Below are 26198 nucleotides of genomic sequence, written 5' to 3'. Positions count from 1 at the left end.
CCGGAGTTCTCCCTGCGGCTCCCCCGACGCTCCCACCCTCCCCAGGTTCCTACCTCGCCCGCAGACGGGCTTCCACCCTGTGTCCGCCCCGCCCCCAACGCCGTCCAGTCCCGGGGCCGCCCACGCTCCGCCCAGGCTCCGCCTCCACGGCCGCCCAGGAGCGCCTTCCCTTCCTGGGCCCGCAGCTTGCACCCGCCCCTGCTGCCCCTCCCGCCGGTCTCCGAGGTCTCACTGCCCCTCGCTCATCTCCCCTCCCCAAGCGCGGGACGCGCGCCGAGGCTCGCGGGGCCGGGAGGCACCGCGGCGGGCGGGCTGGCTCGGGTTTCCGCCCGCCCCCGGCGCCGGCGTGACCCCTCCCCGGGCCGGGCCCAGCTGGCGGCCCCGCCCCCGGCCTGGCGCTCCGGGCGCTATAAGAGGGCGGTGGCCGCGGGGCGCCCTGCGCGGGGCCAGGAGCGCGATGGTCAGCCGCCGTGGCGCGGCAAGATGCTGGATGGGCCCCTGCTGGCGCGCTGGCTGGCCGTGGCCTTCGCGCTGACGCTGCTACTTGCCGCACTGCGCCCCTCGGCCGCCTACTTCGGGTAGGTGCCTGGGGGCCCGGCGGGCGGGGAGACTGGCGGGCAGGCCCGGGGCGGGGGCGGCGCGGGGGCGGGGGCCACCAGGTGCGCCGGGCTGGACTGGTGGGGGCCGTCGGGTTGCCTGGAGCTGTTTGTTTGTGGCGCGCGCGTCGCTGGGTCCGGGAGTCCGTGTCCCTCTTCGGGGCGCGGGGAGAGGGGCCCGCGTACCCGACGGACTGGCGTGGGGCCGCTGTCCTCTGTAACTCTGGAGTCGTCATTGCCGCGGCCGCAGCCGAGCGCCGGGCTCCCTGCAGTTCAGAGACCAAGGTGTGGTCCCTGCTCCTTTAGGCCGCCGAGTTCTTGCCAAACGGCTGGAGCCTCCCAGCCCCTGCCCACCCACCGCCCTTGCAGCTTCCCCCTCCTTTCTCTCCTCGAGAAGTTAATTTAACAACAACAAAAAAATACGTACAAAATCCAGATGTTCCTTGCACTGAGCCCCAAAGGAAAAAAAAAATAACTCCAAGCCGGAGGAATTTATTTTTCTTGCGCTTTGCTTCTGACGCTCACTCGGGCCCCGGCTCTCGGGAGCGCGTCCGTGGGACCCGGCCGGAGCGCAGGGCCTGGTGGGGCCGCGAACGCCGCAGCCCTCCGTCTCGGGGGTCGCTGTCCCGTGCGCTTCTCTGCAGCAACAGAGTGGGTGGTTTTGGCGCGTCCCTCTCCGCCGTTCCTCCCTCCCCTGGCTTGCCCCTCACTTCCAGGTCTGGGATATCCAACCCAGCGACCTTTGAAGACCCTCGATGCGATACGCTTATGGCTACGCTGAAGTTTGGGGTGGCACCAATTCGAGCCGCCATACGGCTCTCCTCAGCCTACCCCCTTCCCGCCCCACGCTGACTCTGAAAGTCATGCCCATTCTCTCGCCGCAACTCCTGTCCGAGGCGTCCTTCGGCCACGCTGGGCCGCTGCCCTCCGCCCTTCACCTGTTCCCTAGCCCCTGGCCCCCGCGCCAGCGGGCGGCGGCCTGGCCGGCAGAGGGCCCTGTTGGTCCAGAAATGTGGCACCGCCAGGGCAGGGAGAAGCTGACTGGGCGAGGAGCCCTGCAGGTGTATCCTGTTCTCAAAGAAAATAAAATATTTTCATGGGAAACTTTTCCTTTGTGTTTATCTCCTCCTCCCCTCTCTCCTTCTGTTCCTTTCTCTTGGGTTGTCTTCCAGGGTCAGCTCCATGTCCCCTTACCTGGAGCTCCCATCCCAAGGCCCTCTCCTTCCTGGCTGCCTGTGGGGCTGGCCCTAACTGCGGCCCAGGCTGTTGGGAGGCTGGCACGCCCCTGCACGCCATCTGTGCAGCCTTCACCTCGCCCTCGTGGGCAGAGGGAGGGTCAGAGGATGGCCGTCCATGAGTGAGTCACGCCGTCCTGTCAGCCAGCTGTGCCTTTTTGCTGTCCTGGCCCAGCCGCAGGTCTGTTCACCAGGCTCCAGACAAACCCTGGGCTTGTCTGCTCTGGCTGTACTCTGCTGGGAGTCTGCTGCTGCCCCACTTCCGCTAGGAAAGATCAGTTCAGGGGGAGGTTGGGCTCTTGGCTTCCAGTCCTGGCCCCCACCCCTGCAGCATCTCTCTTTCCTCACTTTCCCTGAACTGTGCACCTCTGGGGAAGTTTTTGAGCTGTTAGTGTGTCTATTTCAACTCCCTCAGAGAAAAGTCCTGGTGGCCATGTGGCATGTGGGCAAAGCTTGGTGCCCTCTGGTTTCTCCAGCCAGCTCACTTGGTTCTGCCTTTTGGCCCCAAAGGCCCGATCAAATGAGGATCCTGAGGAGCTTGGAGGCAGATGCGCTGCCCTGGTGTGACAGCTGGCTCTGCTGGAACCACTGCCATCCCTGGCACCAGGCAGGAGTCAGGGCTCTGGTTGGTGGGCGTGGAGGGTGAGGGCAGCAGGCCCAGCAACAGCTGGACTGGGAGAAGAGGAAAGGGACGGGTGCTGGAGGGGTCCATATGCAGCATACACCTCAGGACAGTGGTGGACAGGGTGGATTCCTAAGGTGGGGCCAGGCCTGGGAGGAGGGGACTGGGTAACACATCCTGTGCTCTGTGCCACTGTGTATGGAGGCCCTGCCTCTGGCCCACGGTGACTTGCTGGGCCAAGGTCTCCTTTCTCCTGGCCCAGCACAGGGGCAGAAGTGGGAGGGAGAGGGAGTAGGAGATGGCCTAAGAGAGGCAGGGTCCAGCTGGATCCAGTGGGCCTCTGTATTCCGTGTGCAGGGCAGAGGGAGCAGGAGGAAGGACCTGATCCAGACCCTCTTATCCCTTCCCCCTCTCTGAAATCTCTGCCTGGCACCAAGGCTGAAGGCTCACAGTCAGGGCAGCTCCAGTTACAGCCCAGAAACCCAGAGAGGCTGGCCTGGGGGAGGGTCACGTGGGCGGCGGGAGTCCTCCCTGCCCCCTCTGTGAGGCTGCAACCCAACCCTGGATCCACTGCCCTGCTCCTGCTGCCCTCCTCTGGCCTCCAGCCACTTAGGCAGGACCCTCCAGGCTGCCTGCTGGCTATCCTCTCTTCTGACCTGGTCCTTTTCTGGCATGCTTAGCAGGTGGCATTTCCATCTGGCTCTCCCGGGGCTGCAGAGATGCCTGTGCTGGGGGGCCTAGCCCCCTTATCCCCATGTCCTCTTGGAAGGAGGGGGGAACCCCTCCCCATGGCTCCCAGCAGGAGGGCTGCCCCAGGCTTCTTGGCGAGTTGGGGATACAGACTCAAGGACCTGGGTAGGCTGACTGCTTTGGTCTGCCTTGGGTGTTGATAGGGGGTGGTGCTCGCCAGCACCTAGTCCCTCTCCTGGCTGTATCCTCAGGTGTGTGCTGAAATTTGGTCACAAGGGGATTCCCCAGAACCCGGGGCAAGGTTCCTGCTAGCTCCTACACAGGGCCACTTCTGGGGCTTGTGGGGAACTGTGCCTGGCTCTGGGACCCCTCACGGCTGTTTGCTTCTGGATCCAGGTGCATGTTTCAACAGCCTGCAGCAGGGGTTCCAGCAAGGTCACTAGACTTGCATCACAGGGCTGCCAGTGGCTTCCAGCCTGGTTATTCTTCAAAAGAAGTACGAAGGGGTGTCAGGAGTCCTGAGGCTATTTCATTGTGTTGGCCCCTGCACCCCACAGTCTGCAGGCTGGTCCTACCTCCCTGGTCCAGGCCTCCTGCCTGGAGGCCTGCATGGAGGAGGCAGCACTAGGTGTGGCACTGACGGCTCCCCTAGCCTAGCTGGATATTGGCATTGGAGTGTGAGGGATACTCCGAGCAGGTCTGAAAGGCAGCTGAGGTGCTCTGTACCGCTGTGAATGGGGGGCCAAGTGGGTGTGAGGCTGTTTTTGTTAGTGACATGTAACTCACAGCCTGTAAATTCACCCTGTTATAGTGGGCAGCTCAGTGGTGTTTAGTCATCCACAAAGCTGTTCAGCCAGCACCCTATCTAATTCCAGAATATTTTCATCATCCCAGAAACCTCACATCCCACTGCCCCACCCCCAGCCCCTGGCAACCACTAATCCACTTTCTGTCTCTGGATTTGCCTGTTCTGGACGTTTCATACAAATGGAATCATATGATATGTGGCCTTTTGTGTCTGGCTTATTTCACTGAGCATGTCATTTTCAATATTCTTCCACGTCACAGCGTGTATCAGTGCTTTGTTCCTCTTTGTGACTGAGCACATTCAGTTGGATGGGCACATGCGGTTTTTCTCATCCGTTCAGTTGGCTTTGGGGTTGTTCCCACCTTTTGGCTGTTGTGGGTAATGCTGCTGTGAACATGAGTGTACAGGTTTTTGGGGGGCATATGTTTTTAATTCTTGTGGGTGTGCACAGAAGTGGAGTTGCTGGGTCACATGCTAATTCTCTGTTTAACGTTTGGAGGAACCACCAATCTGTGTTCCACAGTGGGGCACCATTTCACATTCCCACACACAGTGCCCAAAGGCTCTAGTTTCCCCACGTCTTTGTCAGTGATTGTTATTCTATGGTTTTATAATTTTTAACTGTTTTTATACTCTCTGTCCTGGTGGGCATGAGCGCACATCCCTGGTGACTGGTGAGGTGACGTCTTTTCATGGGCCATGGGCTTGTTGGATGTCTGCGTATCTTCTTTGGAGCAATGTTCGTTCTGTTCCTTTGCTCAATTTTTGGTTAAGTTTCTCTTTTTGTTGTTAAGTTGTAAGAGTTCTTTATATGTTTTGGATCTTTCTTGAACTGAGGAAAACCTGGTTTCTTGACCTGTGACAGCCCACTGTCTGGCCCCTGCACATGGAGGCTGCCCCCGCAGGTCTTCCTAGCTTGGCCCCAAGCTTAGCTGTGTGAGGAGCTGGGGTACAGCTGCTTGTCTGTGTTTGTTCTGAGGCCTGGTGGGAGGCCTGACTGAGGAGGCTGCCCTAGTGCTCCCTGGAGGGGCTGCTGTCACAGGAGCCATGCACACAGCGTCAGAGAGGTGAGGGCTCCCTCTGCTTCTCTGGGCACCCAGCTTGGGGCCCAGTGGGGTCAGGGCATGTGGGCACATGCCTGCAGGCAGCTCAGAGGAAGGGTGCCCAGCTGGTCCCAAGATGAAAGAGGGAGGGCAGCCTCCTAGGGCCAGAGGAGCAGCCCTGCTTCGGAGTGGTGATGAGGCTGTGTGGTGGGCCTGAGAGGGTGCTGCCAGGAGAGTAGGGTGGTCCCAGTGGGGCACAGGGGCTGTGTGTGGGATGTGGGCCGAGGTCCAGCTGTGGGCAGCCAGAGAGGGACTACAGGGGAGAGAGAGGCCCCAGCAGCCCCTGGCTGGGAACCAGGGCTGGTGGTACACAGAGCGGAGCAGGCAGGATCGTGGATGATAGTCAGGAGGGTGTTGTCCATGAAGACACACCTCAGGACAGCCGTGCCTGGACCCAGAGTTTGGGGTACAGGCCATGGAGAGCAGAGTGCTCTGGTGGTTTTTCCCAGGAGCTGAGGGGCAGGGGGACCCAGGTAAAAACCTTATTGCCATGTCTAGGGCAGCCAAGAGGCCACACTGAGAATGTTGAGGTCTCTTGGTTATGGCCCTGTGCCCTGTGGGTGAGACCTCCAAATGCCAGGCCAGGGGGCCACTCCGGTCAGGGGAGGGTGGTGGTGTGTGGAGGGGCCTTGCGTTCAGCCTTCCAGGGATGGGGGATTCTGCGAGTACTCATGGTCCTGGGGCCCTGGAGGCCATCAAAGGGACCGAGGTGTCCTGGTATCCCAGGTGGGTCCGGGGCAGTAGTGGGGAGGCAGGTGGAAGGAGCAGGCAGATAGACTGAGGTTGGGAGGACCAGCCACTTCCTGCATCTCTGGTCTCCAGTGTCTGGCCCTCTTTATCCTCCTCCTAGCCAGCCTGCTCTAGGGGACCATGAACCCCCTCACCCTGCTGGCACTAGCCTGCCCTGGCCTCCTTCCACAGGCCCGGGGAGGGGAGGGCACTCTCTCCCGGCTGCCCAATTCAGAGACCAGATAGAGGTAGGTGGGAGCATAGGGCCAGGACAGGGCTCTGTGCTGGGGGCTTGTGACGGGGAGTGCTGTGTGCGAGCCTTGCACTGGGCCTGAGGTGAGGAGGAAACCGCAGCCACCTGGCTCCCTCAGCTGTGTGAGCAGACGTCCTGCCACAGCCGGTGGCTGTCTGGATTGAGTGGGGGTGTTGGACAGCTGGTCTAATCTTGCTCCTGTTCTTGCCACTGTGGCCCTGGACCTGACTCCAGTGCCTCAGGCACCAGCAGGACTCTGTGTCAGCTCCAGGGTGGCCCCAGCCAAAGACACCCCTGCCCAGGGGTGTCTCAGTGTTGAAGACAATAGGAGAAGTGTGTGGGCAGCTTTTCTCATGGGAAAGAATCTGCATACAGGATTTCTCCCTGTGGGCCATAGGCCCTGGACTCCGAGGAGTGATGAGCTGATAAGGAGCCTGGCTCTGCTCTCCTGGCCAAAGAAAAATGACACCTGTCAGAGGCCAGCACTCAGTCCCCTTAATCCTGGCCTGGGGGCACCAGCTCCCTTTGTGTATTGTCCCTGTGGGTGGTGAGTGCCCCTGTGGTACCCACCCCTCTGGCTGGGCTGTGGGGTGAGGAGGAGGCCCAGTTGTCTGGAAGGTGGCCAAGGCCGGGTCCCACTGGGAAGCCCCTGGCAGGTAGGGCAGGGCCGCCATGCTCTAGGTCAGCCTCAGCTGTCAGCTGCTCTAGGAAGCCAGAGGATAGTCCCGTAATATCATACTTCACTGTAGCCCGAGCTCCCCTCTGAGGAGGCCAGGAGGACCCCTCGTGGGGTCTCCTCCAAACTGTGCTGGGCCAGAGGCTTCCTCTGGCTTTGGGTCCAGGAGCCCAGTTTGGAGTCCAAGGCATTCACCAGGTGGGCCAGCCCCTGCTCTGACCTCTGCCTGCTGCCCTCACACTTGCTGGCCTGGGGTGGATATCTGGATGCTGGCTTTGTGGGTGGCATGGGTGCCATGCAGAGGGGCGGAGGGCAGCCTGGAGTCCCCAGAGTGAGGGTGCAGGGTGAGAGCCTGGCGCTCTGCTGGATGAGGGTGGGGCAGGGTGGCTGGCTGTGCTTTAGGCCTGGTGGCCTGGACTGGGCAATGACGTTCCCAAGAGGGCTAATCACCGAGGGACATCTGTGGGCTGGGCCGGTCAGGTTGGCAGGTGGCTGTGCTGGGGCCACCGCAGGAGGGCAGCCCCCGACCTGGGTGGCGAGAGGCAGCCAGGCTCTGTGACCTGAGGACCTGCCTGCGTCCTCTCCTACCCCTCCCAGTGGTTCTCTGCTGGCCTAGTGCCTCTGGCCGCAGGAGGAAGCCCAGCCGCCCAGCTGGCAGGCCCTGCACCTCGAGACCGGCAGCAGGACGAGGGAATGGAAAAAGGCAAGCCTCAAGCTGCGTTTGTTTTTCTTAGCGATACCTGAGGTAGATGTGGCCAGGGAAGTGGTCTGGCCTGTGTGGAGAGGCTGCCAGGGGCTCCCAGAGCAGCACATGTCAGAGCCGCTCCTTCCCGGCTCGGCCACCCTGTCTGTACCCTGCACCTGGCAGGCCTGGTCTGGGTAGGAAGCCAGTCATCGAGGTGCCTCTGAGATGGGGTCCCCCCATGGCCTCCAAGCACCTGCCTGGACTCTTGCCTGTCCTTCCATGACACCCCTGTGGATCTATGGCCATCTGGGTGTGATGACTGGGACACAGAGGCGGCCTCGATGCTCTGGTTCCTCCACAAAGCCACCACTGCCCGTCTTCTCCTTTCAGCCGTCAGTGGAGCTGGGATCCCACAGGCCCCCTTTCCACTCTGGGCTCCAGCATCCTGCTCCTGGAAGGGGCCAGTCACCAGCAGTCCTCAGGGTCTGTGGGTCCTGTGGGTTCTGTTCGCTCTGGGAGCCACCAAAGGTGGACAGACATTTCTCTTAGGCAGAGCACAGGTCCCCATGTCCGGGGGCTTGCTGAGTCATATGTCTGCCAGCTGACTCTCAGGGTGGCTGGACCAGTGTGAGAAGCTTTCCTTGGGTGGGCAGTCAGTGATGGAACTGGGAGCTGTGTGTGCCCCTGAACATTGGGGCCCCATGAAGTAGGGAGACAGGGGTCCTGCAGTTCTCCCAGCTGATGGAGGTGACAGACATTAGAGACATGGGGCTGTTCACACTGCCCCAGTGTCCGTATGGGGCTGTCTTGTCCACAGCCTCCTGTCCTGGCCTTTTTGGCATGCTGGGCACTGGGTGGTGGTGGAGCACTCAGAAGCACCAAGACCTGGTCAGCGTCTCTGCCCCCTGCCCCCATCTCTGCTGCCCGTGTGCTGGACAGGGGGCTGCAGGCTGCAGGAGAGTGGAGGGTTAACCTCAGAACCAGTGTCTCAGCACTGGAATTTGTTTTGAATTTGATTCACACAGAAATTAAATGCCGTCTGGTGGGGCTGAGGTTTCCTTGGCAGGGCACTGCGGCTTCTGGAACTCCAGCCTTTTCCCCTCCGCCCAGCTCAGGGTCTCAGCTTCCCCCATGCCCGGGGAGCTGCGTTTGTGGGCAGGGTGGCCCTTGGGGTGGCCAGGCCTGTTGGCAGGAGGGAGGGCAGTCAGAATCTGTCACTACCCCACCCCCAGCAGAAAGAAGCAAGACACTGGGTGAGGGGCTGCAGGACAGGGTGGGCCAGGCCTGGCCGGGCTGTTCAGGGATGGGGCCCTAAGGGCAAGGACATCTCTGGCCCCAGCCTGGGCCACACCTGTACCCCCCAACCCTCATCTAGCAGTGTCCATCTGCCACCTGGCTGCCCTTGGGGGCAGGTGTGACGGTGTGTGGCCAGCTGAGAGGGGTGGCCCCTGTCCCCAAGCGTGCACACATAATGGCCTCAGGCCTGGCCCTCAGAGAGGGACAGGTGTCCACAGACTTAGCCCTGGCTGTCCTAGGCTCTGTCCCACTTGCTGTGCAGCAAAGCTTGGGTCCCTGCAGAGCTGCTGTGGGCAGTCAGCGCTGGTCAGGGCGAGGTTCCCAACAGTGTGGGGCCCAACGCAGAACAACCTTGTTTCCAGGCCCTCATCTGGGTCACATCTGCAGAGACCCTTATTCCAAGTAAGGTCACATTCTGGGGTCCTGGGTGGGAGTGAGAATGGGTCCCTTTATTTTTTGTTTAGCTTATTCTCGTGGACAGATTGTCAAATATGGTGACCAGCAGGTCCAGGGATCACCAGGCTTCGGGGAAGTGTGTCCAAAGCCACGCCGAAATGATGGCACTGGATGAGTCAGTGTGCAGCACAAAGCAAGTTTCGTTCTCTGCAAGGAATGAGATACACAGATTGACCCAGCAAGTCTGGAAGCCCAAGTAGAATTGGGGAAAAATTTTGGGTAGTGGACTGATTTAAAAGCAGATTAGAAACAGCTGAAGAGAATTAGCAAACTGGACGGTAGGTGAGGAGACATTCCTGGGGTGTGGCCTTGGCAAGAGACCATGGCAAACAGGGTGTGAGACCGGGGCCCATAGGAGGCCCTGCACGCTCACCGGTGCCCAGGGTGGGGGCAGGGCAGTGTCTGGAGAGAATGGCCAAGGATTTCCTGAAACTTCTGGGAGCAGTCAAGGGGACCAAAGAGGCCCAGTGTCTTTCCAAGCAGAAACGTGAAAGTTTGGGCTGCAGTATAACAACTTGGTAGCACAAAATGCTGAGCACAAAATTTTAAAGCAGCCTGAGAAACAGAATGCAGGTCACCCTTCTGAGGGTCCTCAAGCTGACAACTCACCAGAGATGCAGTGTGGGAAAGAAAGTAACTGCCCGTAGCACAGTGAGATCAAGACATTTACGCGGTGCTCTGAAGGAGACAGGCACGCTCAACTCAGGCGTGGGGAGCACCCTGCCACGCTCCAGGCAGGGGAAGGAGTGAAGTGAGAAGACAGTTGTGTGAAGGGACAGGGAACACTGAAGAACCTCTTGTCCTAAAAGCGGAACTGAATACACAGCAGCACACCATCCAGCATCAAGGGGCTGTGCTCTCAGGCCTCCTGTTGCCCAGAAGGGACAGTGTTGACCATGTTGCATGTGGGTAAGTTATAGCCTCGTGTAATTTTGAGGGTATTCATGAAAATAATGGAAATGTAAAGCACCAGATTACAAAGGGGAAAATGGAACAGTAAAAATAACCCAAAGGGAGGCAAGAAAGGAGAAAAAGAGGAAACAGGCATGGCCAGTAGAAAGGATGAACTAAAGCCTCTGGGGTCAGACTGAGGTGACAGGGTTGTGAGCAGCTCCCAGCTGACTAGCCATGTGCGGGAGACACAGAGAGGATGTAGGGCACGGCACAGTAACTCTGCAGGCCATAGGTCAAAGTGGGAAACAAGGGAAGAGATTGAAGGATGCACTGTGACCCAGGCTCAGTACAGGAACCCGAGGCTGCACTTCTGGAGAGGCCAAATCAGTGACTGCAGCAACTTAAAAGCACATTTTAGAAGTGTAGAGAAGCTCGCAAGTCCTCCCAGAAGTGAGGAGGACAACAGTTAGCTAAATCCAAAGAATGTGGAGGGAATGAAGTAGCGGTGAGAGATGAACAGAAGGGAAGCACTGGAGTTGGATACGGCTGCATCTGTGAAGGTCTGGGGAACGTCTGAGGAGGAGGCATAGGATGTGTGTCCTGCTATGGGGAACATCTCACAGATTGTACAGAGTAAAGCAAAGGGGAGGTAATGAAGGATTTCATGCTAGTAAATCTGAAACTTCAGAGGAAATAGAGAAAACTAACAGAAACAAACTCAAGATAGGGAACTGTCAACTAATACCATAGTAAGTTAAGAAGTTGGGTCCCCGAAATGTAAATGGTGAGACTACTGTGGAAACTGTCTGGCATTTCTACAATTAAACATGGATTTCTTCTGTGACCCAGCAACATGGGGCCGAGCTCGTGAGAAATGAGTCAGTGAGCGCATTAGTGGTCATAGCAGCACTGTGCATCGGGGCCAACGGGTGAGCACCTCCTCTCCTGTCCGTCAGCTGAGGGGAGAACAGGACAGGCTCCATCCCCCATGGGGCGTTGTTCGAAAATAAGAAGGAGTGAGGCACGGACACTTGCTGCAACGTGGATGACTCTTGAAAATGTTGTGCGCAGTGACAAGCCAGCAACACGGTGTGTGATTTTATTATATGAACCGTCCAGGACAGGTTCACAGAGACAGGAATGGTATGGAGTTTATTTTTCAGGTGATGAAAATACCCTAAAAGTGACTATTTACCCATATGTGTGATTATCCAACAATACACTGACTTGTGTACATTCAATTCTATGGTATGTGAATTATATCTCAATGAAGTTGTTTTTAAAAAGAGAGAAGAGAGAAATTGGACCAGAAAGGAAGTCGTTCCACCAGGAAAAGGTCAGCCTGTGTGGCTTCATGACAGGTTCTACCAAACAGTTATGTAGACACAACTCTTTTAGGACATTTAAAAAAGAACATTCAGTCAGGCACCTAAACTCAGCAGGAAGAGCACAGAGAAGAAAGTTAGACCTGGCTGGTGTGGCTTAATGGAATGAGCACTGGACTGTGAAGCAAAGGGTTGCTGGTTCGATTCCCAGTCAGGGCACATGCCTGGGTTGCAGGCCAGGTCCTCAGTAGGGGCACATGAGAGGCAACTAATTGCCTCTTTGATCTTTCCCTGCTCTTTCTCCCCCACCCTCTAAAAATAAATAAAATATTCTTAAAAAAAAAAAGAAAGTTAGAGATGCGAAAGGCCCAGACAAAACACCACTGAGATCCTGGGATCACGGCTGTCCAGTGTGGGAATCCCCACTGTAGCCAATCAAAGGAAAAGTGACGACATGCCAAAAGATATGGCGATAACATTGGATAAAGTTCAGCACCCATTTATGATTTTTAAAAGGCTCCTAGCAAACTAAAAGCAGCGGGAACTTATATATCCTGATACATGGGAGGCACCCCGTGAACTTCATATTTCACAGTGAAGTGGCAAAAGCTTCTCTTTGAGACCTGTAGACGGGGACACCTGCTGCCACCCTGTCTGAATGGGGCTGAGGCCAGCTGTCCTAACAGCCCCTCAGAGAGGTGGGAGTCTTCCTCTCACACAGTAAGTGTGTCCTGGCTCTGTGGGCTCACTTTCCAAGCCTCTGGCCTTGTAGTGTCCTGCCAGCCTTCAGAGCACCCTTGTCTCCCATGTGAGTTTGTGCATGTGGAGGGGACGTGGCAAAGCAGAAGGTTTCCACTTCCTAGCATTGGTGCACAGCAAGATGGGGAGCTCTTGGAGGATATTTAGGGGACTGTATTCATGATATTAGAACAGGAGTGGGTTTCTAAAATGAGACAGAAGTAGCAGACAGGAGAAGGCTAAACACTGAGGTGCAGTAAAGTTAAGAACTTTTGTTTACAGAAAGACATCATAAAGAGAATGGAAAGGTAACCTTCATCCAGGAATGGTGGAAATGCCCACCCTTCCTGCAGGACATTTGCACCTGGTGTGGGTGCTGTGGGGATTGGATGGTGGTCTCCTAGGACCTCTGTGGGCAGGGACTCAGGAACTCTTCAGCACAAGGCTTTCTTTTTAGAAAGTACTAAAGGTTTAGGCTTTACATTTATGTCTATGATCTGTATTGAATTAGTGGTAATATTTATATTCAGTAGAAAGTATAGATCAGTTATTTATTTGCATATAGCTGTCTAATTGCCCCACTACCATTTGTTGAAAAGATTATTCTTTCTACACCAAGTTGCTTTTGCACCTTTATTAGCAAAATCTGTTTCCCATATATGTGTGGGCCTATTTCTGGGCCTTTTGTATTTTGTTTCTTTGCTTCATTTGTCTATGTTGACAAAAACACCATACTTCCTTGGTTACTGAGCTTTATAATAAATCTTGAAATCGGGTAGTATCAACCCTCCAACTTTCTTCTTCTTTTTTTTTAAGTTGCTTTGGCTGTTTTACTCCCCTCCTACCCCCCTGTTACCTTCCCTTTGGCAACTCTCAGCCTGTTCTCTATACCATGGGTCTGTTTCTGTTTTTTTTTATTCATTCATTTTTTTTAGATTCCATGTATATGAGAAATCATATGGTATTTGTCTTTCTTTGGTTGACTTATTTCACTTATCATGATACCCTCTAGGTCTATCCATGTTGTTGCAAGTGGCAAGATTTCATTCTTTTTTATTGTTGAATAATATTCCGTTGCATATACGCACCACATCTTTATCTGTCTGTTGATGGATATCGGGGTTGCTTCTCTATGTTGACTGTTACTAGTAAAGCTGCAGTGAACATAGCTGTACGTGCATCTTTTCAAGTTAGTGTTTTCTGTTTTCTTTGGATTAATACCCAGAAGTGGAGTCGCTGGATCATAAGGCCATTCCATTTTTAATTTTTGAGGGAATTCCACGCTGCTTTTTACAGTGGCTGTACCAGTTTACAGTCAAACCAACAGTGCGAAAGGGTTGCCCTTTCTCCACAATCTCACCAGCACTTGTTTGTTGATTTATTAATGTTAGACTTATAAAAGGTGTGCGGTGATGTTTCATTGTGGTTTTAATTTGCATTTCTCTGATGATTAGTGATGTTGGGCATCTCATCATATGTCTGTTGGCCACCTGTTTGTTGTCTTTGGAGAAGTGTCTCTTCATATCCTCTGCCCACTTGTTAAATTAGATTGACTTTGAGTATATTGTGTGTTTATGTGTGCTGAGTTGTATGAGTTCTTTATATATTTTGGATATTAACTCCTTATCGGATGTATCATTTGCAAATATCTTCTCCCATTCGGTGGATTGTCTTTTCATGTTATTGATGGTTTCCTTTACTGTGTAAAATGTTTTTAGTTTGATGTAGTCCCATTTGTTAATTTTTTCTTTTTATTATCTTGCTCAAGGAGATAGTATCCAAATATATGTATATATAGCTGAGAGCAATGTCAAAGAGTTTACTGCCTATATTTTCTTTTAGGAATTTTATAGTTTCAGGTCTAACATTAAAGTTTTTGGTCCATTTTGAGTTTATTTTTATGTATGGTGTTGGAAAGTGGTCCAGTTTCATTTTTTTTGCGTGTGTGTATGTCCAATTTCCCAATACCATTTCTTGAAGAGACTGTCTTTACCTCACTTGCCTCCTTTGTCATAGATTGATTATGTAGGGGTGGGCTTATTTCCGGACTGTATTCTGTTCCATTTGTCTGTGTGACTGTTTTTATGCTAGTACTATGCTGTTTTGATTACTGTGGACTTGTAGTATAATTTAATATCAGGTAGTGTGAGACCTCCCGCTTTGTTCTTTCTCAAGCTTGCTGGGGCTATTTGGGATTTTTAGTGGTACCATGTAACTTTTAGGATTATTTGTTCTAGTTCTGAGAAGAATGCCATTGGTATCTAATAGCAACTGCATTGAATCTATAGATTGCTTTGGGTAGTGTGGGCATTTTAACAATTTAATTCTTCCAACTCATGAACAAGGGATATCTTTCCATTTATTTATGTGTTTAATTTAATTTCTTCATTGTCCTACAGTTTTCAGAGTACAGGTCTTTCACTTCTTTGGTTATTTATTCTTAGGCATTTTATACTTTTCGATGAACTTGTAAATGCAATTGTTTTCTTAATTTGTCTTTCTGATAGTTCATTATTGTTGTATAAAAATGCAACCAATTTCTGTATATTGATTTTGTATCTTACAACTTTGCTGAAGTCATTTACTAGTTCAGAACCACAAAACACCTGTAGTTTCGGTGGAGTCTCTACTGCAGATAATGATTTACTTCTTCCCTTCTGATTTGGGTATCTTTTATTTATTTCTCTTGTCTTATTGCTGTGGCTAGGGCTTTCAGTACTGTGTTGGATAAAAGTGGTGAAAGTGGTCATCCCTGTCTTGTTCCTGACATTAAGGAAAATGCTTTTAGCTTTTCACTAGCTGTTGGGTATGATGTTAGCTGTGGGTTTGTCATCTGTGGCCTTTGTAATGAAGTATGTTCTTTTTATGTCCACTTTGTTGGGCATTTTTGTCATAATAAGGTGTTGAATTTTGTCAAATGCTTTTTCAGCATCTATTGAGATGGTGGTTTTTATCTTTAATTGTGTTAGTGTGATGTGTTGTATTAATTGATTGATGGATGTCAAACCACCTTTGCATCCCTGGTATGAATCCCACTTAGTCATGGAGTATAATCCTTTTAATGTGCTCTTGAATCCAGTTTGCTAATATTTTGTCAGGAATTTTTGTATCATTGCTCATTAAGGATATTGGCCTGTAATTCTCATACTCTCCACCCCACCCCACACCATCTCTGTCTCTCTCTTTGGTAGTGGTTTTATCTGATTTTGGTATTGGGTTAATGCTGGCTCCATAAAATGAGCTTGGAAGTGTTTCCTCCCTCTCCAGTTTTTACAGTAGTTTAAGAAGGATACATATGAATTTTTTCTTTAAAAGTTTGGCTGTTTCCTGAGTGAGAGCTGCTTCTACACTTCCCTGGACACACTATATCTTTTGAGAATGTTAAAGATTAAAGAGAAATACCTGAATGTGGTAAAGTGCATTTAGGTCTTATTGTTATTTCTTCCTGGGAAGCAGGTGCAGCACTGTGAGAGGTGGCCAGCCCGACGAAGCAGGGGTTGGAGGGATTCTGCTGCCTCTCAAGGGGCTGCCACCTGTGGGCAGCCTGCCCCGGCTCACTGCCTCCACAGGCTGCCTGTGTAGGCTTGTCGGCTTGTCTGCCTTGGGCTAGACGTTTGCTTGGGGTGGGGGTGAGGGCCAGCAGCTGCGTTGAGCAGCTGGGCAGGCTGAGCTGGGGCCTGTGCTATGCCAGGTGGCCTGGGCCACTTTTGGGGCTGGAAGGCACAGCCCCCAAGGCAGGTAGAGTGGGCAGAGGTTCCTTGCCAGGCTAGCGTACAGGGTTGAGGACCTGCACTTGGGTGGGGGGGTGAGGTGAGGGACTTAACCTATGCCACCTGCTGTATGCTGAATGTTGTTTTGGGTATGTCACACATGCACAGGACAATATGTGAGAAGCTCACAGGCCACAGGTGAGAGAGGGGTGTTTCCTGTGCCCCAGGCCACCTGTGTCCTGGGTTGCTCCTGTGCCTACCTGCAGACAAGACATGCAGCACTGAGGTGGACAGGCCAAGTCTGTCATGGAGGGATAGATCCAGTCGTTTAGTCCATATCCAGTTTTTTGTACAGTAGCTCCCTAATTCTCAGTCATTTTTGCTTTATGCAGTTCCAGTCGCCGTAATCAAAAATACTAAGTGGAAAATTCCAGAAATAAACAATGCATAAGTTTTAAATTGTGTGATGTTTTGAGTAGCATGATGAAATCTCACACTGTCTGTTCCATTCCACCCAGGATGTAACTTGTCCCTCTGTCCAGCGTCCCTACATTGTAGACACTCCCTGCCTGTCAGTCTCTGAATACCTGTCCTGGTGACCAGCTTGCTTATCAGAGAGAGCGGCTGCATTCACATAACATCTATACAGTACATTCTTAGAATTGTTGTAATTTACTATTGCTCTTAATCTCTTACTGTGCCTAATTTATGAACTAAACTTTATCATAGGTGTGTAAGTACGGGAAAAATCACAGCATGGGAAGGGTTTGGTGCACTACACAGGTTTAAATGTCCACTGAGAACATATTGGAACATATGTCTTGGAACATGTTCCTGCAGATAAGGGATTGACTGTGTAACCAACAGCACCTCCAGTGTTGTAGTGTGACAGCACTGAGTTGAGTAATGTGTGAACGATGTGTGTATGTTTTAAGGTAACACATCTGTAGCCTGTATTTGTGGGTAAAGTTTCGTAGATACATAAGTCCAGAATTCCAGCCACAGAGGGACACCTCTCCTCATCCTGGACAATAATCTTACCAGATTTGTGCTCATCTGATGAATGAAAAGTAACATCAGTATATTTTTATTCCGTGTTCCTTTGATTGGGGTGGAGGCTAAGCTTTAACAGCGGCTGTATTTCCTCCTTTCCTTTGAACTGTAAGTTCACACTTGTGTCCTTTCTAATGGACTCCGCTCACTATTGATTTTAAGGAAAGTACCAGTGCACACATGTGCACGTGCACACATGCACAGCATACAAGCAAAGGAAGTGGGCCCTTGGTCTGGGATCTGAGTTGCAACATTTCCCCCAACTCTTGTTTATTGTTTTTTAAAACTCTGTGCTACTTTTTCACTGTGCAGAGATTCTTGTATTTTTAGAGTCAAATCTATTACTTTCTCAAGGTCTTCTGGATTGAGTCACTCTGAAAAAGCCTGCCGGAGTCTAGGCGTGGTCTATAAACCTCTCCTCTTCCCTCCATCACTGCCGTGGTTCCTCTGGGTTTGGGTTCCTGTCCTGGACCCCTGGCTCTTATCACTGGGGCCTCTTCCATCGAGGCCAGGCCAGCCCTGCTCCCTGGCCCCAGATGTCATCTGCCTACTTCTATTGCCACCGAGCACCTCCATAAGGGTCTGTCCTCTGCATCCCAGGCTGAGAGCCCCGAGGCAGGGCCATGCATTGAACACTCCCTGACAGTTTAGGGGTCTGGGCAAGGGCTGTCTGGGTGTTAGAGAGTTGGGGAGGGGCTGCCATGGGAGCAGAACAGTGTACCTGTATCACGGTTGTAGCCTCATGCCACCTGTATGGGTGGGGGAATCCTCCCCTTGCCCTGAATGTGTAGTGTGGACACAGTTGGCCCTGGGTGTTATGGAACTCCTGTTCTTGGCCCCATATACAGTGTGGATGAGGGGACCCCAAGTATGGGGGAGCCCTGTCCTCAGCCTCCCTGGACAGGGAGGCAGGCTGGTCCCAGGTATGGGGAGCTCTTGCCCTTAGCCCTCATGTGCACTGTGGCCTGGGTACAGCCCTGGTGGGGGACCTGCGCCCTCTTCTCTCCTGTACAGAGTGGTTGGGAGATACTGTGGCCCACCCTCCTTCCTCTCTCCTTGTTCATCCTCACAGCTGCCCTGCCTAGGCTAGCCCCAGGTTCCCTTATGTTGGTCTTGCCCTAGGGGGTCCTCTTGGATGCTGGAATGTTTTGGCACTGCCTGGAACTTGGCTAATCTCGAGCAAGTTGGAGGCTGCAGGGTTTCTGCTGCCTGGCACTCGTTCTGGGCACAGCTGTTGACATTCCTGTCTGGGGACAAGTCTCCACTGTGTGAGCTGCCTTTGTGTGGGGAGCACAGCTTTTCTAGCCTCAAGCTTGGGGTCTGCGGGCCCCTGCCTGTTCCCCGTCTGCCTCAGCAGCTGTCTTTGGGCAGGAGGCGTGGAAGTCCATGAGGCTGCCCATGGCAGTCCCTGCTGTGTCCCTGTGCCCTTAGTCATGAAGCCCTAAACCCTGCAGTGGCACTGGGGTACAGGTCTCTGGCTGGCTTGCTTGCCTCCTTCGTTACATGCTTGTTCTCTAGCGCAGCATCCCAGCTTGGAGCTCACAAGCACCTTGTCCTTGAAGGCCTTGGTGCCTCTCTACCTGCAACTCTGGGCCACCCACTCTGGCCCCATCCTGTGCCTCAGGACCTTTGGAGTTCTCCCCTAGCCTTCGCCCATGCTGGCCTCCCACTGTGCTTGGCTGGGGGGGGGGCGGGGCGGGGAGCGGAGCAAGGGTGGCTCCTGGCTCAGAGCATCATTCAGAAGGGAGCTGGCCCTGCAGTGAAGTTTGCAGGTATGGGATCTAGTTGAGGACATGGCCAGAGCCCTACTCTGGTGCATGCTGGCTGAGCATATGGGGAGTAGGGTCCCGGCCTGGGGTGGGTCTTCTCACTGAGCCAGAGTGTGGAAGGGATGGGGTGTGGGATGCACCCTTGGTCTGGGGCCTGCCTCTGTGGCTTCTGTGACCCTCTAGGGATACCTTGCTCCTGCCTGTCTGCTACTTCCCTTTGCATCCTGGGGCATTTTGTCCTGGTGTCCCTCAGTGTTGCCTGGCTCCCCACTGGTTCTCCTGCTCTCAGAGAGCTGGTTGGAATGAATGAGGCAGGCCCTGCCCCTTCAGGGTCTTGGGGCCCACCTGGGCCCTCAGCAGCGTAGATGCCCCGACTCCAGGCAGGGCCTGGGAGAAGCCATGCTGGGGTATGTATGGGGTGACCCTGAAAGGGAGTGGGGGACTGGGGAGCTTTGAAAGTCAGTATCCAGGTTGTCCCCAGAGGAGCATCACTGCTAGGATCTGTTACAGGGTGGGTTCTAGGAGGGCCCACCAATCCCTTCTCCTGAAGAAAGCTGTGGCTCTGGGAGTCAGCCTTGAGGCCACTGTGCCCCTTGGTGGGGCCTTTCCAGGAGCAGCAGGAGGGAGGATGGGGTGTGGTGAGGGACCACAGTTCCCATGGGTGGGCTGACGTGGGAGGCTTGTTTCCAGGATGCTCGAATGGGGGTTCTAAGCCCTGTCCCTGTTGAGGTGGACCTCTGTCCTCCCAAGCACTGAGGGTCTGGATGTGACTCTGCATGGACATGCCTGGGGCCCAAATGAGCAGTTGTCTCTCTGGGACACTGACAGCAGGCATACAGAAGGCCAGGCCTGCCAGTCCCTGGGTGGAGCAGGTCACGGGGGCAGATTATAGACCCTGCGGCCCAGGGCCCAGGGTGGAGCTGCGGGAAAAACGGGCTGCTTTTCCAGTGGCACGTGGGTCCTGGACTGGGAGGTCTGCTCTGGTGCAGGCGTTTTGGCAGATCTGTCGGGACCGGGGACCACCTGGGCAGACTGCTGGAGGGCAAGGAGTGTACTAGGACCCTTCCAGGGGCCCACCCCCAGTGGGGGATGGTAGATGTGAGTTCTTCCAGCTGAGTAAGTGGGCAAGAGGCTGGTGGGGGAGGGCATGTGTGCCTCCTGAGCCCTCCAGGCTGGGAGTGGGTGTGCAGAGGCTCTTCCTCTGGGGCGGTGCTTGCCCTGGTCTCTTTGCACAGGCTGACCGGCAGCGAGCCCCTGACCATCCTCCCGCTGACCCTGGATCCAGAGGCGGCTGTGCAGGCACACTACAAGGCCTGCGATCGACTGAAGCTGGAGCGGAAGCAGAGGCGCATGTGCCGCCGGGACCCGGGTGTGGCTGAGACACTGGTAGAGGCAGTCAGCATGAGCGCCCTGGAGTGTCAGTACCAGTTCCGCTTCGAGCGCTGGAACTGCACCCTGGAAGGCCGCTACAGGGCCAGCCTGCTCAAGCGAGGTGTGCGGCACTGGAGGTGGGGCAGCGGGCTGCCGGGCCCAGGTGCACCAACCACTAGTGCACCGTGGGAGGGGTCCCAGGTCAAGGGAGAGGAGCTGGGTCCTAGAAGACACTGGAGCTAGCTCCTGCCCTGCCCCTCCCAACTCCTCCGTCCCTGCCCTCCTGCCCCTACCTCTTCTCCCGCCCTGTTTGCACACAAGCCTGAATTGTTGCTGGCAGGACAAGGAGCCTTTGGCAGCTTTCACAGGGCCCCAGGCAGTGCTGATGGCTTTTGCCACATGCCTGTGGCCAAGGCCCAGTGCCGGCAGGGGGCCAGCTGGTGCTCCTAGCACAGAGCTTCGTCTCGTCTCTCCTGTCTCCTCCATACGTGGGAGCTGTTGGGGACTCTAAGAGCATCTCGATGTCCTTGTTTAAAAACCGGGCACTTCAGGTCCAGGAAGGGCTTCCCTAGGGCCATGGGCCATTCTGGTGGGTGGGAGACCCAGAAGAATGGGGTCACTGATTGTGAGACAGAACCAAGGCCCCAGTACCCCTGGATCCTCCCCATCCCACCTTACTCATGCACAGAGGAGAGCCTCTCTCCCAGGTACACCATCAGTGTAGGCAGGTATTCTCCCTCCCTGTACCCCAAGTAGATCACAGGAAGGATCCCACCAGCAGTCAGGGCTTCAGGGCTTCATCTGGAATGTTCTGGTTTGGCTGCAAAAAGTGATGGGGGGCTGCTGCTGTGCCACTGCTGACTAGCCCCACTGCCTCCCCAGGCTTCAAGGAGACGGCTTTCCTCTATGCCATCTCCTCGGCTGGCCTCACACACGCACTGGCCAAGGCCTGCAGCGCAGGCCGCATGGAGCGCTGCACCTGTGACGAGGCTCCCGACCTGGAGAACCGTGAGGCCTGGCAGTGGGGCGGCTGCGGGGACAACCTCAAGTACAGCAGCAAGTTCGTCAAGGAGTTTCTGGGCCGGCGGTCAAGCAAGGACCTGCGTGCCCGTGTGGACTTCCACAACAACCTCGTGGGTGTGAAGGCAAGCGGGGAGGGCTGCCATGGGGGCGGTGGTGAAGGGGGCAGGCCAGGCTCAGAAAGGGCTGCAGGGCTGGGAGGAGATGGGGTCTGCTGTCTCTGTGCTTTTGTTCTAGCCAGGTGGTACCAGCCAGGGTCCTCCATTCTCAGCCTATATAAGGCTCATTACCTGCCAAATAGATGGAGATGCTAGATGTCACAGAGGGTGGCCTCCCACCCTCTGGTGGCCTCCCTCCCAGTGGCCTCCCATGGGGAGTGTCCTCTGGCCTCCCATGGAGAGTTGGAGCTGGAAGGCCTCCTTTCTGCTGGTTGGGGTGGAGCCTGGTGGGTCTGGACCCATCTGCATCTGGCCCTGGGTTGTCAAGGCTACCAGGAAGGTCTCTGTCATGGGTACTGTCTGTCCAGGAGGAGGGCATACTGAGAGCCTGCCTGCCAGAGCCGAGAGGCAAGTAGTGCTGTTACCAGGGACCTAGGTGCATGCATTATGAGGAGTGTGCAGGCCAGGGGTCCCAGGGAAAGGCTGGGGTGCTGCTGGTCCAAGTGTGTGTTTTGGGGGTTACTTCTACCTCAGGGTTCTCCTCTGTGGCCAGGACTCTCTTCTGAGCAAAACCAGCTCAGAAGACTCAGGAAAAGGTGTGTTTTGGTGTTTTTGGCTGGGCCCAAGGGGACCTGTCTCCTGCCACCCTTCACCCTCCCTGCAGGCCCTTGGCTCCCCAGCCCACAACACTGGAATAGGCATCAGGCCCATACCTATAGCCCTTAGTACCCCAGCAACTTGGGCCACCAAATGCACCCCAGGCTCAGCCATTGTCTAGGACCTGCACAGGATGCCAGGAATGTGGAGCCCTAGCCACGGGGGATGTAATGAGAGACAGCCCACTCAGTCTCAGCCTTGTTATTGACTAGCTGAAGTTCTGAGTCTTGAAGGGGAGCTCCTTCCCTCCTTCCATCCTGTGGGGAGGGGTGTGGGGAGATTAAATCCCCCAGGCAAGGGCCTTTCTTTTTCTTTGTACTTGTCTCTTATAAACTGTAAATGAAAAGTCAGAAAACAAAAAGTGTTCCATTAGCTCCAGGCCTGGGTAAGCAGTGTTTTAATTAAATTTATCATGTTTCTCAGCAAAATATCATTAAATGTGACTCTTCTGTTACGTGGCTGTTTCTTAATCCCCTTAGGTGGCCCTCTAGAGAGCTCAGGCTTGGTTTGGGCCAGTGGAGAGGGCTTCCGTGCCCTTCCTTCCCACGACCCTCCAGGGACCCCTTGTGGGCAGTCTGCCAGGAGGCTCAGTGGGGCAGCTGGCCTGACCTTCTGGCTTTGCAGGTGATACCCAAGTTCTGGAAGAAGAAGGATCCTATCTGGATCTCAGGTAGCTTCCCAGAGCCTGAGTAGAATTTGGTTCTGGGCCTGTCCTGGCCAGCTGCCTCCCACTTTTGGGTTGATTAGGTGGCACCCTTGTTTACAGCAAACCAGGCCCCAGTGCTCAGGCAGGGAGGTGGTCAGCTCAGTTGTAGGCTCCAGTGGCCAATCCTGCCTACTGGGCATGCAGTTCTGCAGAGAGCACACTGCTAGGTCCTGGCTGATAGGGTGCTGATGGTGGGGCTGGAGGGTGGCCTGTCCAGTCCTTGCAGGGACAGCCCTAGACACAGGGAGGAACATCTGGGCAGGAAGGGAGTATTGCCACAGTGCCACAGGTGCTTTGGTGGCCACTCGAGGCCACGCTGATAGCTGTAGGGCTCTGTCCTAGGTGGTCTGAGGCTTGAAGGCAGAGGGATGGGTGTGTGAGCCAGGGAGCCTGGGTGATGGGTGGTGGTGGCCCTCTGGGCTGTGCCTAGGTCTGGGGGCAATGGGGTTTGGTCCTGAGGTAGGTGCTGGTTGTTGGCCCGTTTGGAGTCATCCATGTTGTCTGGTCGCAGTGTGCCAGGTGTGGCCCTCGGGCTCACCTCTCTTCCTCCTTCTAGGTGATCAAGGCTGGGGTGGAGACCACGTGCAAGTGCCATGGTGTGTCTGGCTCCTGCACCGTGCGGACATGCTGGCGACAGCTGGCACCCTTCCACGAGGTGGGCAAGCGCCTGAAGTACAAGTACGAGACGGCACTCAAGGTGGGCAGCACCACTAACGAGGCTGCTGGTGAGGCGGGCGCCATCTCTCCGCCCAGGGGCCGGGCTTTGGGCACAGGTGGTGACCCACTGCCCCGTACACCAGAGCTGGTGCACTTGGACGACTCACCCAGTTTCTGCCTGGCTGGCCGCTTCTCTCCAGGCACTGCAGGCCGCAGGTGCCACCGTGAGAAGAACTGCGAGAGCATTTGCTGTGGGCGTGGCCATAACACGCAGAGCCGGGTGGTGACACGGCCCTGCCAGTGCCAGGTGCGCTGGTGCTGCTATGTGGAGTGCAGGCAGTGCACTCAGCGGGAGGAGGTCTACACCTGCAAGGGCTAGTGCCAGTTGGCCAGGCTGTCCCAGGGGTGCGCGCAGCATGTGCAGCAGAGGCATCCACACTTGCAGACTGAGCCCCAGACTGGGTGACCCCAGCATTTGTGGGCATGAGGTAGGAGCAGGAGCCCAGGGCAGGCTGGGGAGCCATCTCTGCCTCTCTGTCTCCCCTCAAAGGCCTGATCTGACCTCTGCATACTCTCTGCTTGTCCCTCCCAGGGACCTGACAGCATTGCACTGATGCTTTCCAGGCTGTGTCTGTCCCTAAGACTCCAGTTCCTGTATCACAACGCCCTTGACACTTGGGCTCCCTCTGAGGAGCATGGTGCATTTTCATGACCAACTACACAGGGCTTCTGCAGCAGCCTGTGGGCTGCCCTCCTCCAGCTCTGGCTAGAGTCAAACCACTAAGAGAGGGACAGCCAGACACCCAGGTGTGGGGGACACTGTCACCTCCCTCCCAACATCAAACACTTCTGTTTGGAGTGATAACAGTGACTTTTAAGTTATTTTTATTTAACTAATATATAATAATTATTTTCTCTGTCCCCACTGCATCCCAGGCTGTGGCTCTTCCAGACTGGACGGGCCCCTTCCTCTTTCCTTGCCCCCTATTCCCAGACTCCTTTGCCTGATCTGCTTTGTGTTTGAAACCACTAAGTCAAGAGAGATGTTGCTGTTGTTCTAAATTAAAGTGAGCTGTGTCTGGCCTCCTCCCTCAGGGCTTCCAAAAGTCAGGTCCAGGCTGTCGTCCCCAGGGGGGCCGTCCTGGGGAGGGTGCCTGTGGGCACACAGTCCTGCACTCCAGCTCCCAAATGCAGATTCTGGGGCTGGGAGTGGCAGAGGCTGCCCTGCCCTCCCCAAGGGCTATTCATGGGCAGAGGGGCAGGGCCAGCCCCTTGGAGCGTTTATTTCACAAAGAAGACACAGTTTGCTCTGTGTCACTAGGGGGGAAGCAGGGTGGGGAGAGATGTGATAGTATCTGGGGCCAGGATTTGGCAAATGGCTATGTTCCTTGGCCATCCTCGTATCTTTGACAGAAGGGGAGAAGGATGGCCTACATTGACCTGGCTTCTTTTTGGTGTGTGGTATATGCTCACACACGTGCAATGTGCACACATGAGATGCATGTGTGGCACATGAGTGCACACGTGTGGGCACATGCCTGTATCTGGTGTGTGCACGAGTATGGGCATATGCATGTGTTCATGGCTATGCATGTGTGTGCATGGGTGCATGCACCTGAGCAGGTGTGCTATGTGCATGTTGTGTGTGCATGTGTGGAGGGCATGAGTGACATGTGTGCATGTGTGTGAGCATGTGCTTGTGTGTGTGTGTTGGTGTGATCTGTGGGTGGCTGGATATGGCCTCCACCCTGTGTCCTTCTTTAGCATGGGCCTCTCCTTCCCACGTTGACGTGAATGGCAGTCTTGGCTCTGGAGCCTCTGCCCTAGGCCTGTCCTGTTTGGCTGGGTGGCTGTGCTCCAAGGGTGCAGGCAGTGTGGAAGCGGGAACTACTGAACTAGGGTGTTCCTCGGAGTCCCAGGGGGCTCCAGGAACCCCAGGGAACTGTGTTTTTAAAAGAAAACCTATTTATGTTAATGTGGGTCTCTTAGTCCCTGTTTTATAGTGTTAATAGTAAAGTTTATTCTCCTGTGGTTCAGAGAACACTTTGTGAATAATTGTGCTCTGGAGGCCCATCCTGGGAGGCAGCCAGATAGACTCTGCAGTGGCAGATGTGGGCCTTCCCCTTGTTCCCTGCAGGCCTGGCTGGACATGGCCCGGGTGTGGTGAGCAAGGGTGCGTCCTGGTTGTCCCCACAGATCCCCACCTGCTGGGGCCCAGAGCAGATGGGGCGTCGTGCTCCCATCCTAAGACTAGCCAGTCACTACTGGGTCTGGAAAGGTGGCAGGTCAGAGGAAGGATTTTTTTAAAAATTAAATACCATATTTAGCTATATGTCATAAATATTAAGAAAAGTATTTTTTTTTAAACAAGGCAGACTGAAAATGTCTGCTGGCTGGTTTGTTTATATATAAACATATATCAGAATGTCTTGCTAAGCGAAAAAACAACTCCCACTGATGGAACCTCTCCTTAACGTGCTTCTCTTTCATGTGGCAGAGGGTCTCTGAAGAAACATGTTGGTAGTGGGGCCAGAGCTCCGGGTTCAGGCCTACGAGGGGCCACGGGGGTGGGCCACCATGCTGAGGGCCAGGCGGGTCCCGGCCACCTGCTTCTCACCAACCGCTCAGATGTGGGTTCTGGGCTTGGTTTGTCCACGTCCGGAGGTCGGGAGGTGAGGGGCATTCACATATGACAACTTTCCTCTGGTGTTCAGCTTCTCCAGCCGGCCTGCCCACTTCTCTACCTCATCTGTATAGTGAATAGGTGTGTACTCGAGTGACTTGGAGAATGTATTTATTTAACGGCTTTGTGTAACACAACCAGAAACAAATGGAAACACTAAATAAACGTATTTTAAATTATACCCCGACTTGGTCTGATGACTTCAGAGTACTTCTGGTGAACCTATGGATGGAGGGCCTCAGAGAGGAGAGTGTGGGAGAGAAGGATGTGAGGGAGGAGGACCTGAGGGAGGAGGGCCTGAGGGAGGA

At 54.5% G+C, this 26198-nt stretch overlaps 1 protein-coding gene across 2 annotated transcripts; it reads left to right on the top strand.

Annotated features, from left to right (window-relative positions):
* The first annotated feature begins 326 nt into the window (after positions 1-326).
* On the top strand, positions 327-26071 carry WNT9A (Wnt family member 9A). Of its 2 annotated transcripts, none has more exons than XM_037040062.1 (4): positions 327-578; positions 19874-20130; positions 20892-21142; positions 23107-26071. In XM_037040062.1, exons 1-4 carry the CDS (start codon positions 484-486, stop codon positions 23584-23586), a joined length of 1083 nt encoding a protein of 360 aa, XP_036895957.1. In that variant the 5' UTR covers positions 327-483; the 3' UTR covers positions 23587-26071. The 2 variants fall into 2 exon arrangements, with proteins under 2 accessions (XP_036895957.1, XP_036895956.1); XM_037040061.1 differs by having other exon boundaries at positions 329-578; positions 20892-21154.
* Positions 26072-26198: the final 127 nt, after the last annotated feature.

This window comes from Sturnira hondurensis, unplaced genomic scaffold (genome assembly GCF_014824575.4).
Source record: "Sturnira hondurensis isolate 20B ecotype Veracruz unplaced genomic scaffold, ASM1482457v3 Scaffold0002582, whole genome shotgun sequence".
Lineage (NCBI taxonomy): Eukaryota > Metazoa > Chordata > Mammalia > Chiroptera > Phyllostomidae > Sturnira > Sturnira hondurensis.
Note: the sequence above shows the minus strand (reverse complement) of the source record. Positions and strands in the feature narration are given on the sequence as shown.